This window comes from Drosophila sulfurigaster, chromosome X, assembly GCF_023558435.1.
Source record: "Drosophila sulfurigaster albostrigata strain 15112-1811.04 chromosome X, ASM2355843v2, whole genome shotgun sequence".
NCBI classification, from domain to species: domain Eukaryota; kingdom Metazoa; phylum Arthropoda; class Insecta; order Diptera; family Drosophilidae; genus Drosophila; species Drosophila sulfurigaster.
Genome location: NC_084885.1, coordinates 31,996,314 through 32,007,723, shown reverse-complemented (window position 1 = coordinate 32,007,723; position 11,410 = coordinate 31,996,314). Strand labels below are relative to the sequence as shown.

The window sequence follows — 11,410 nt, the reverse complement described above, 5'->3', positions numbered from 1 at the left end:
TAGCGTAGCTTTGGCATGATTCATGCTCAAAGTGAATGAATAGAAAAGAATGCGGTTTAATTGAGGCATTATTCACGCACGCACGCACACACACACACACTAACATGCGCTGATGCATGCATGTGTGTGTGTGGTGTGTATGTGTGTTAATAGGTTTATCTTTATTTAATCTCGTTTAAATAGTTTGCTCAGTTTTGTTACTTTGCACGAGTTCATTAATAATATACATTTTGTGTGTGTGTTTGTTTATCTCATTCTTCTAATTCTCAACTTGTTCGCTTTATATATATATATCGTATATATGTATATGCATATGTATGTGTATGAATGAAAAAAAAGATAATTTTCTTTTTTCGATTCGTTTTTAGTTTTCTTCTTTTCGTTTTTGTTTGTTGTTTTTTTTTATACACAGGGCGCGAGAGAGGAAAATGCAAAACAGAAAGATCAAATCACTTCTAATAATAATAATAATAATTATAATAATATTTGTATCAAAATAAATTACAATACCAATGCAAAATGTTAGCAGGATTCTTTTTTTTTCTGAGTTCTCTTCATCTTCTTGTGTTGAACTTCATTTGATGAAATTCACCAAAACGCGTGAACTTCGTTTGTTCGAGTTCTCATGTGTTGAATTTCATTTCATGAACTTCACCACTGTGCGGGGGATGGAATAGGGAAGGGAAGGGAAAGGGGAGGGAGCAACGGAAGCGGAAACTAATAATATAGCACGAGTAGTTACATAAAGTAGTATATAGTAAATATATATGTAAATACAATTAAATATTAAATTCCCAAGAAAAAAAATACAAATACAAATATATAGTCTTTTGTTTGCATCGCGTGTGTGTGTGTGTGTGGTGTGTTCTACTGCTCCTTTCTACTCCTTGTCCACGCTTTCCAACACTGACTCAAGCGTAGCGATCTATGAATATAACTCCAATTGCTTAGAGATTAGGGAGCAGACAACTCATCCTACTATATATCAACGTTGTTATTAGTTATTCTTTTTGTTTTCCATTTAGATTTCCCGTGATAGGGACTTTTTTGGGTTGGAGGAGCGGAAGATGGTTTTTGGAGAGGGGGTGGAAAAAAGGGAACTTCTCTTAGACCTCATCGTTTTGGTTCATCTTGAGCTCGTTGAGCGTGGCATTGAATCGCGACCATTCATCGCGCGACGGTTGCGCCAGATGCTCAGCCACATCGTAGACATACAGTTTGCCGGACTCATCGCCAATGCAGACATGCAACCCGGATGGGGTCCACGAGACGCGATTGAGCGCCGGCGCACCGTCGACAACGATTGAGGCTGTTGGTACTTCGGTGTCTTGATTGAGATTCCACAAATCGAGACGACCGCTACCATCGACAGCCGCAAAGAGGGCGGGATGAACGGGCGACCAGGCGACGTCCATCACATAGTCCGAGTTGTCCTCAAACGAATACAAAGGTCGAGTATCCTTTTGGAATATTATCGGTTAGACATCACTCTCTTACTTCAGGCAGTCATACTTACCTTGAGGGACCACAATTTGATGGTCCAGTCAATGGAGGAGGTAAGGAACAGATGCCCAAAGTCCGGTGACGATTGATTGTAATGCGTCGAGATGCCAGTGATGGGTCCCAAGTGACGTTCAAACACCTCATTGACACCCGATCGGAGACCATGACGTGAGGCGGAATAGACATAACCATCCTCGCTGCCCATCACCAGGCTGTTGATCTCATTGGCCGGGAATGCCATCGATGTGATTGCAATGGCCTTCGACTGACGTTGCTGCAACTCCAATGTATCCTGCGGTTGCGACAACATGTCCAGGGACCACGAACACAACTTGCCATCCGACGATATGGAGATGACATTGTGCGCATTCTGTGTGCCAACCATTTGCAGACAGTATACGGGATGTGTGTGTGCTGCTGCGCTCAATGGCGTCCGTTGGATGGGGGTACGCTTCTGGACACGATTGTCCCAGAGGACAATCTGTCCCGAATATGTGCCGCCGAGTATCAGATTGGGATTGAACTTGGCAAAGCAGGTGGACATGACGGCGCTCTGGCAATGGAAAACATCCTCGGGCGTTTGCTTCTTGAATTTGGTATTCCAAACCATCACAACGCCATCCGGCTCATTGGGACTCTCCTCGTTGTTGTGATACGAGGCCACAACCAGTTCGGGGAAATGTGTCGACCAATCCATGCTCGTGATGCAGCGATTCTTCGACCAGCGCTCATCGTAGAAAACCCGATTCAGGGACAGCCGTGCATGGGAGCGTTCGTCATTCGCTTCCTCGTTGTCCCCGCACCCGATGTAGTCCGTATAGATGTCCACGTTCTCGGAGAGCGCACGCTCCACGACGCGTCCGGCGCGCAAAACGAATCGTTGAAAGTCCTCCGACAGGATGATCATCTGCTTCTGCTCCTCCGAGAGTTCCTTGACTGAATAGAGCAGAAAGGAAGATAAGAAAAAGTCCCTAAGAACGCTTCGATTTGGGGGAATCTTTGGGAACTTACCTTCCTTCTTCTCCTCCTGCTCCTTCTTCTGTTCGAGGGGCGTGATGGCGGGCGCCACGTCCTTGACGGTGGGCAGTCCATGGTTGAGATAGCCTGGTGGCAGCTTGGAGCTGAAGCCGTGATCCAAATGGGGAAGCGAGCTCTCTTCGTCATCTCCTTGGGCATCAAATGCAAGCACTGTTTAAGGTATAAAACTAACACAGCTAAAGGAACTTGACAATCGACAGAACAGGAACAATTCTACTTTTGCATTTGCTTTCGGTTTCTTGTTGTTGTTGTTGTTGTTGCACTCTTTTAACTCTTTTGCGTTTGCTGCTTGTTGTCGATGTTGTTTGTTGTTGTTGTTGTCTCTGTCATTCTTGCATTGCATTTTTGTTTTGTTTGACTTTTTTTTCAGTTTGGCTTTGTCTCAGCTGGGAGCTTAGCTTGGTGATCATAGGGGGCGGGGGGTTGGTTATTGTGTATGTGTGTGTGTGTGTGTCTGTGTTCAGTTGCAGTGTTGAAAAACAGCGATAGACAGATAGACTTTGACAACGAGAGAGAGAGAGAGGGAGACAGGGACACTGGGCCACTCCTCGCCGTAGTGGGAGAGCATGTATAAAGAGGAAGAGAGAAAGTGTGTGTGTAGTGGGAGGTGGTGGAGAGAGGGGTGGGGGGAACACACACGCACCACAAATACCGTGTGTAGAATGTATCAAATAGGGTATGCTCGGTTTTTTATTTTACATATCTTACACACATAGTATATAGTATATGCTGTGTAAGTGTGTGTGTGTGTGTGTTAGAAAGAGATAGGTGCATTCGCTTTTTACCGTTGGAAACTATTACACAAAGCCAATTAGAAAACAAACAAAAAGAAACAAAATCTCTTTAAAACAAAGTTCAATGTACAAAAGTTTTCTCTTTTGTGTTGTTGTTGTATGTACGTATGTATGTGTGTGTGTATGTACATATGTTTGTGTGTGTGTCGCAGCATAAGAGATATTCAAGTAGTATTATTATTATGGTATGTTTTTGTATGCATGTATGTATGTGTGTGTGTGTAGTTGTAGTTGTAGTAGTAGTAGTTGTAATTGCTAGTTATCATATTATAGTATTATTCACTATTCGAGAGTTCATATCAACATTTCTCGACTAACGCGATTTTCAGTTACTGTTTTGTTTCAATTGCTCCACCCAGTTTATAAATTTGCACTTAAAATTACATATTGGTATTTTATGCTAGAAATATATATATTACACATATTTTTCTCATTGCCTTTTTAATTGCTTTTGTAACCATTCAATAACAGCCAACAGAGGTCGCTTTTCGCATTTCGTTCGTGGTCGCCAACATCGCTTTTTTTTTTGTTGTTTTTGTTTTTGCTGTGCTTGTGGTGAGAGACAGAGACGGAGACAGATGCAGAGAGAATGCATGTGTGTGTGCGTGTGTAGGTGAGAGTGCGCGGAAGAAGAAGAGACAAGACGAAAGGATCAATCGAACTGGTAGGAATTGGAGTATCGGTCATCGTTTCCAAAAAAACAATGTGACCGTTTGTAGCCGAAACCAAAAAAGCTTTCACACACTTAGCTCGCAATTTGATTGCAATTTAAATCGCAGTTAGATTTTAATTATGTGTTTTTAGCATTTTTGATGATTTGGATGAATCTTTGGATTAGTCACACAATGAGTATGATGGAAAGAGTTGGGATGCATGCAATATGATAAGAGAGTAGCACACACATTTGGCAAGACAGAGACAGACGGATAGAGACAAAGAGCTAGAGAGAGATAGAGAGGGAGAGAGAGCGTGTCTGTGTTTGTGTTGTGTCCGTGTGTGTTCGCTAGAAAGTGACAGCCAGCCGCGAAGATCTTTTTATCTTTTTTTTTTATCATTTATCTCATTGCAATTTTCAACATGTAATTTGAATTGAGAAAATTTCAGAACTTCAGAATTTTTGTTAGAATTTGTACGTTCCTATTTTGCTTCATGTCGAGATTCCCGTCACTGTCATCGAGTGGTGTACCTACCTGTGAATTCATCCTCCCACTCTAAACCCGGATTAAGATTGTATTCATCTTGAAGAAATATAAAGAAATAAATATATTGTACATATACATTGTAGTTGTTTCAGTTTCAGTTTCATTTCAGTATTTTTTTTTTCAAAAACAAAAGCAATAATCGGGCTTCCAATATATTTGAAATCTTTTTGCGTCGTACCGCCCCTTAAAAAAATTCGAGTTTGGAAAACTCTTTGTCACAAAATGATAGTAATAAAAAAAAAAACAGAATCAAACCAAATGTGATGAACGGAATCGAATTAAAAGCTTTCGCTTTTATGAGATTATTTTATGGAAATATTGAGAAATGCTTTCGAGAGACGTGTGTTTTCTTTTTCGAGGGTGGGAATGAGAAACAGATATCGAGAGAGATAGAGATAGAGAAAGAGTGGGGTCGATAGAACATAAAAACTTTTTTTTTATCTTGGTCCTTTTTGGTCGGTAAATTTGAGAAAAAAAAAAATATTAGCACATAAATCGATCGGTAGACCGATATCGATATTACAATGTTACGATTATATAACTGATAAGTTCTAAGTCAATATATAGTATATAGTATTATATATAGTACATGATATTTCTCAGTGCTTACACATGCATTGTGTGTGTCAGTGTGTGTGTGTGTGTGTGAGTGTGAGCATGTGTGTATGTTTAGGCTTACAATTCATTTAGACTTATTATAATTTATAGTTAAGAAGATATGTATATAAATATATGTATGGAAAAGTTGGCTAGACACATTATGGATATATAAATATATATTTAGATAAATGTCGTTTTAGTTATGCTAAAAAAAAACATAAATAATGATCAACGAAAGGCAAGCCTAACCTCCAAATACACAGCTAAAGTATAACAGTCTGTTATAGACTGTTATACAGTGTCATACGCAAAATCAAAATGCGAGCACTTTTCTTATTGTTTGGTTTCTTAAGAAAATGAGAGAATAACTTAAACAAAAAAGTAAAAGTAAAATGATGTCAACTACTTAAAAGAATTAAAAACTTATAAATTGGGTGGAGTTCGAACAATTTGATATACATACGTAATACGTAGTCATAAACGCTTCAATAATAGATCTCTAAATGTAGCACACATATTAAAATATATATGTGATAACATCTAGATATATATGCTTAACAATAATAAATGCTGATACAAACTGAATCTCGGTTTTTTGGTTTTTTTCTTTGCTTTTTTTCTACATGAAAATCAAAAAGAAATCATTAAATTGGGGGAAATTGTACCGAAAAGGCCGAAAACAAAAGCAAATTGTAGAATCTAAATCTAAATATATATATATTAAGATGCGTGAGAGATTGAGCAAAAGTACTAGATTTAACTCTAAAGATACACATACAGATATAGAAGGAAAGTAAACAAAATACAACTAACGAGTAACGAGTACGAGTGTAGCGAGTAACGAGTAACGAAACGATTAACGACAGCGAGATTCGTTCAAACTACGTACGACAAAACAGAGAAGCAGATAGATAGATAGATAGATTATGCAGTGATAGATAGATTGTTGTTATTATATCATTATTATTAATGTACACTACGGGGTGTGGTGGGATAGTCAAAGATATTTCGAGGGAGCTAAGGTAGGTTGGTAACTAACTAGTTTAGTTTTACATACAAGAATCAACAACTACTCACCATAATAATCCGTAGCATGAGCTGCAGTTTTTTTTGCGTGCGTACCAAGAACAGATAAAAGGGGGAAGAAAAAGTAAATAGACAAATTATTAAATTGCGCTCAAATCGAATCATATAACCACAAATTGGAATCGAATTACAAAATCGAAAGAAACAATTTGCTGAAGAAGCTGCTGCACCAAAGAAAATTCAAGAAAAATTAAGATTTCAAAGTGAAAATTGTTGAAACTCAAAAAATGAAACAGACTGTGTGTGATGATTTGAAAATTGTGTGCTGTCTAAAATATGATGATGATTGTATTATTAGTGAATGAATTTAGCCTGCTTATAACTAGGATTAGTACCTTTACGTGGACGCCACCAGTCCTCCATATATCCTGACAGAGGCGATGAGTGGCAAGAAAGAACTGTATTTGTTATTTTATTTCACTTGATCAATATTTTGTTGTTTTGTTGTTTGCATTTTAAGTTTGCCCTACAAATTACTTCGAATCGAATGAGGCGCAACACAATTGAAAATATTTAACGATAGGAAAGTCGGAAGTGAGGGGGAAGAAAATTAGATAAGACTTGTTTTTTAACATTTCTTTGGTTTTGAGGGAGGACAAAGAAAGTGGGGAACAGTTTTCACATACAAACATTGTAATAGAAATCAATCAATAGAGTCGAAGAAACAAACTATGGGAAAGTCTCTACACAATAGCCACAACATTTGGTTCCGTGTTATAGCTAATATAACTGCTACATTATAATAATATTATATATAGGTATAGGGAAATACGATCAGGGAATACGCACCATCACGCTCGTGACCTCCGGTGCTGGTGGTTTGTGTTTGTTTCGTATAGACGAGTGTCTCCTTTGGTGGAATGTTTGTTGCCTGCACATTGTAGACGCTCAGATTAAGTGGCTGCTGCTTTTTGCCAACGCTGCTGCAACAAATAGAACAATTATAATATAAATTGAGATTAAGAACAGGCATAAAATATGATATTCAATACTTTAGATACCATAAATTCACTTAATAATCAATACAAATATAAATTGAGTTAAAAAAAAACAGACATAAAATATGATATTCAATACTTTGAATACCATAAATTCACTTAGTAATCAATACAAATATAAATTGACATTAAGAACAGGCATAAAATATGATATTCAATACTTTAGATACCATAAATTGACTTAATAATCAAAACAAATATAAATTGAGAACAAGAACAGACATAAAATATGATATTCAATACTTTAGATACCATAAATTCACTTAGTAATCAATACAAATGCTTTTCTTATAGGCAAACAATGAATTATAAACTACAAACTCTTGAAACAAGTATGATTTCAAAGTAGTTTCAGTTTTGTTGGTTGTTTTCCTATAAGAATTGCATTCTTATTGAGCTTAGGCAATTACCCTTGTCCATTAACGGTGGCTTGCAGACTGACATCGGGTGTCTGTGTATTGGAATTATCGGATGTCAACGAATTGGCCGACGACAATGAGGACAACACTTCCGAAACGGGCGCCACGCCCAGCGACGACAACATCTCATCTAGATCCCTATAAGCATATCGTACATAATATATACAATCAGATATATGATAAAGGACATTTCACACTCACTTGCGCTGATCCTTGTCGATGCCGGTGCCGGTGCCAATGCGACCGGCGGCTTCTTCCATGTCTTTGATTTCCTTTTCGCGGCGACGTCGATCCTTCTCCTCGCGCAGTGCTGCCAACTTGGCCTTTTTGCGCTCCAGCTCAGCCTTGCGATCCATGTTTTTGTTGTGTTGGTCTTCTCGTAGTCTGGCAACGCCGCAAGTCTTTCGCTGCTAATCTAATCGCTCTATGCACAGGTGCAATGCCTGGGGGAAGGGGGCGGGGCCAAAGAGAGGGGAAGTCGCTCAACGCTGCTCGACAACAACGGCAACAACAAGCAGAACTACAACTACAACAAGTGCAGTCTAAGGAGCTGAAAAAGAGAAGAAGCAATGCAAATTATTATTATTATGAATCAGTTGTAACCAATATTGGTTAGCAGCTGGCTTGATGATGTCACCTCAACTGGCCATAACTTAAAAGGCGAACTATTTGCGTATGTGTGCGTGTGTGTGTTTGTGCGTGTGTCAGTGTCTTCTTTTTCGTTTTTCGTCTGCGTTCTGTTTAATTACTTTTGAATTGGATTTTGGCTAACAATAATGCATGAAGCAGCACACACAAAAAAAATCAATAGTCTAATGCCAACCACAAGATGTGACGACGTCGGCGAAGGCAGCAGCCACAGTCGTCGCTGACAGCGCAGTCATCGTTGTGACGTCGTTTTCTACTTTCCGTTCGTGTGCTCAATTTTTTTTCTTTTCTTTTTGTGTGCAATGCTTTCACATGCTGCACTCGATTATAATTACGTTATTTACATTTTTAAGTAAGCGCACCTTTCAATGTTGTTTATACACGGTTTTGCGCGACCAATCAAACACTTGCAAATTGTTGCTAAAATAACATTTTATTTTGTTCCAAATCGAAAACGCGTCCAGCGTGACCGCAGCTTAAACATCAAAATATACCAGGCAATCATCAAAAAAATATGCCGCATATGTTTGGCTACACTACTAAATTAGTGTTGGACAATTCCTAGAGAAATTCACAAATTTTCAAATAACAATTTAGTTTGTACACGTTTAAGCTCTATTATTTAAGAATTTTAATAATAATTATTTAAGAGACAATTGGAATTACATTTTAAATGCTATTAGTAGACAGTCATTGCATGAGTTATGTCACCCTGTATACAAATAATGTGGCAGCACTGCATGACTTTAATGCATCGATCTGGCAGCGTTCTGCGCAGGCGCCAAGAATTCAAAAAAGTGCTCTAGTGACTAATACTTGAATGTGAAGTGCTGTTGTGTCACCCAGCTGTTAATGGCAGTGACACTAATTAATGCAATGCACATTTGGCCGTCAAGTGAAATCATAAGAACTCAATGGAAATAGAAAGCTGACGAGAATGTTAGTTTGTTCAAAAAGCTCATTGTCATTGTAATTTATGCGAGGCTCATATGCAGCAAGCCAGCATAACTGTAAAACTGTTCGTGTGCAATTGGCATATTAAGCGTCGGTTTCCGTAATTAGTTGTTAATTGTTTGCTTGCTTGCTTGCTAACCTGGCACCAAATGCCAAAAGACCAAAGACCAAAAGAGTATTGCCAACTCTTCAGACACCCACACACACACACAGCAACACACACACACGCATGACAATGACACAGTTCGTTCACATTTGACTGCGACGCCCAAGACAGCCCAGCCTCAAAATTTTGTGCATGTATATCAACACAAATATTAATGTCTTTAATATTTTTGTTTTTCTTTTCTTTTTCTCATTTTATTATCTTGGCGCATCTTGAGCTTAAAAGCAAACACTTTGATGGCCTATAAATTGCATATGCATTGATTTCATAACGACTTCAAAAAAAATAACATTAGCTGATTGTGGATCGCGTTCATCAGTTAAATTTTTTTATTTCTCTCTGTATTTTTTCTGTTGTTTTCTTTGTTGTTTTGCAAGCTAATTTGGTTGCAACGAAAAAAAAACCTTGAATTACAAAATCTTTCAGCTGTCTCTTGCTCCAGGCAACAACAGTAATGACGATAATGATGATATTCATGTTGATGATGATAATGATAAATCAGCGCATCGGCTACAACAGCAACAACAACAACAATAAGAAGACGAAACTTGATCGATATGCGGTATATTTTGGTATCTTGTAAGTCTGGTATATTTTGTTGTATTGCCAAACCATGTAGACAGACAGGCAGACAGACAGAGATAGATAGAGTTTTTCGCTAATTGCATACATGTGTATACACTTTTTTTGACGCCCAAGTGTGTGTGTGTGTGTGTGTTTATGTTTATGATGTCGTTTATGATGCGTATCTGTGTGATACAATTCGATACGCGCATAATTTACAATTTAATTGTTGCTTCTTAGAAGCCGCTAAACCAGCCGGACCTGCGTCCAACCAACCAACCGAGAGTAAAAGTTTATTTAATTAACTTTAACTAGTTGCTAACTGCTTTAAGGTTCGGTCAGCCAGTTTTTCGTATCGTTCGCATTTTATTTTTGTTTTCTTCTTTTTTGTCGCTGTCGCTGTAGATGTTGTTGTTGTTGCTGCTGTTTTTACCATGCTCGTGTTGTTTTGCCGGCTATTTGATCGTCGCTCAAGGACAACGAGTTCATTTTTGTTTTTTTTTTTTTTTTTTTTTGGGTATTGCGTGCGTCACATTTAGCATATTTACATACATAGTTTTACATATTTACATATAAGCAGACGATATACATTTTATACAATTTTCGTATGGATTTATACAATATTTTGAATTGGCGCTGACACACTTACAATTTTTATCCTGTCCAAGGCCTCATGTCATAAATTATGGTCACACTGCAAGCAGCGAAAGGCGTCGGTTGCTGACGTTTACAAATTGCATGTACACACTGACACACACACACATACTCACCCACACACACACACGCGCATTCAGGCTTTAAATTGAAGTTGCCCGTTATTATGGTTATTATTATTGGAAAGGTTTTTTTTTGTCGTTGCCGTTGTCGCGTTTTGTTCGTTCCATCTTGAATGTTAACATGTTATCTTTTCCTTTCTTTTGATTTTGATTTTATTTGTGTTGTGTTGTGTTATTGGTGGCGACTGTTTTTGATTGCTGGAAATTGTCGAAGCATTTGCATGCAAGGCGCAACATCGTTAACCGGCAAAACTTAAGTTTTTGTTTCTTATTTTTGTTGTTGCTGTGGCTGTTGCTGTCTCTCTACCACATACAAATGAAACACTTTATGTGGGCAACTGTATGTGTGTGTGTGTGTGTTTACTTGCCTTGCTTCATTACAGCGCTTTGCCTTGCCTTGCCTTTCTTTGCCTCCACCTCCACCTCCGCCTCCGCTACTGACGCTGCCGCTGCCAGCGTCGACTGCACGACTAAACCGCAGCAATCCCCCAGGTTAAGCATTGGCGTCTGCGCCCCGACTGCGCTGTCGACGCCAAAACGTCGCGCACGCGTTGCCGGTAAAAAAGTCTTGAAAAGTGCGCCTCTTTGGCGTTCCGTTGTTAGTTTAAGTTTAACCATCGCACCGCTGAGTCGCGATTTACTAGTTTGTCCCGTCCCAAAGG

At 38.7% G+C, this 11,410-nt stretch overlaps 1 protein-coding gene across 23 annotated transcripts; it reads right to left on the bottom strand.

The window, feature by feature from the left end:
* Positions 1–55: 55 nt before the first annotated feature.
* LOC133849281 (cytoplasmic dynein 1 intermediate chain) lies at positions 56–8,805 on the bottom strand. Of its 23 annotated transcripts, none has more exons than XM_062285233.1 (10): positions 8,651–8,805; positions 7,842–8,190; positions 7,632–7,778; positions 7,013–7,146; positions 6,559–6,621; positions 6,215–6,235; positions 4,526–4,573; positions 2,515–2,670; positions 1,517–2,439; positions 56–1,460 (listed from the first exon to the last, which is right to left on the bottom strand). In XM_062285233.1, exons 2-10 carry the CDS (start codon positions 7,994–7,996, stop codon positions 1,107–1,109), a joined length of 2,001 nt encoding a protein of 666 aa, XP_062141217.1. In that variant the 5' UTR covers positions 7,997–8,190; positions 8,651–8,805; the 3' UTR covers positions 56–1,106. The 23 variants fall into 23 exon arrangements, with proteins under 23 accessions (XP_062141217.1, XP_062141221.1, XP_062141225.1 ...); XM_062285237.1 differs by having other exon boundaries at positions 2,515–2,667; XM_062285241.1 differs by having other exon boundaries at positions 6,559–6,591.
* Positions 8,806–11,410: the final 2,605 nt, after the last annotated feature.

Excerpts from the sequence above, each read along its gene's own strand:
- LOC133849281 (XM_062285233.1), bottom strand. The coding sequence starts at position 7,996 with ATGGATCGCAAGGCTGAGCTGGAGCGCAAAAAGGCCAAGTTGGCAGCA. Across the intron at positions 4,574-6,214 it reads TCATGCTACGGATTATTATG|ATGAATACAATCTTAATCCG; the intron begins GTGAGTAGTTGT and ends TATTTCTTCAAG. Across the intron at positions 2,440-2,514 it reads GCAGGAGGAGAAGAAGGAAG|TCAAGGAACTCTCGGAGGAG; the intron begins GTAAGTTCCCAA and ends TGCTCTATTCAG.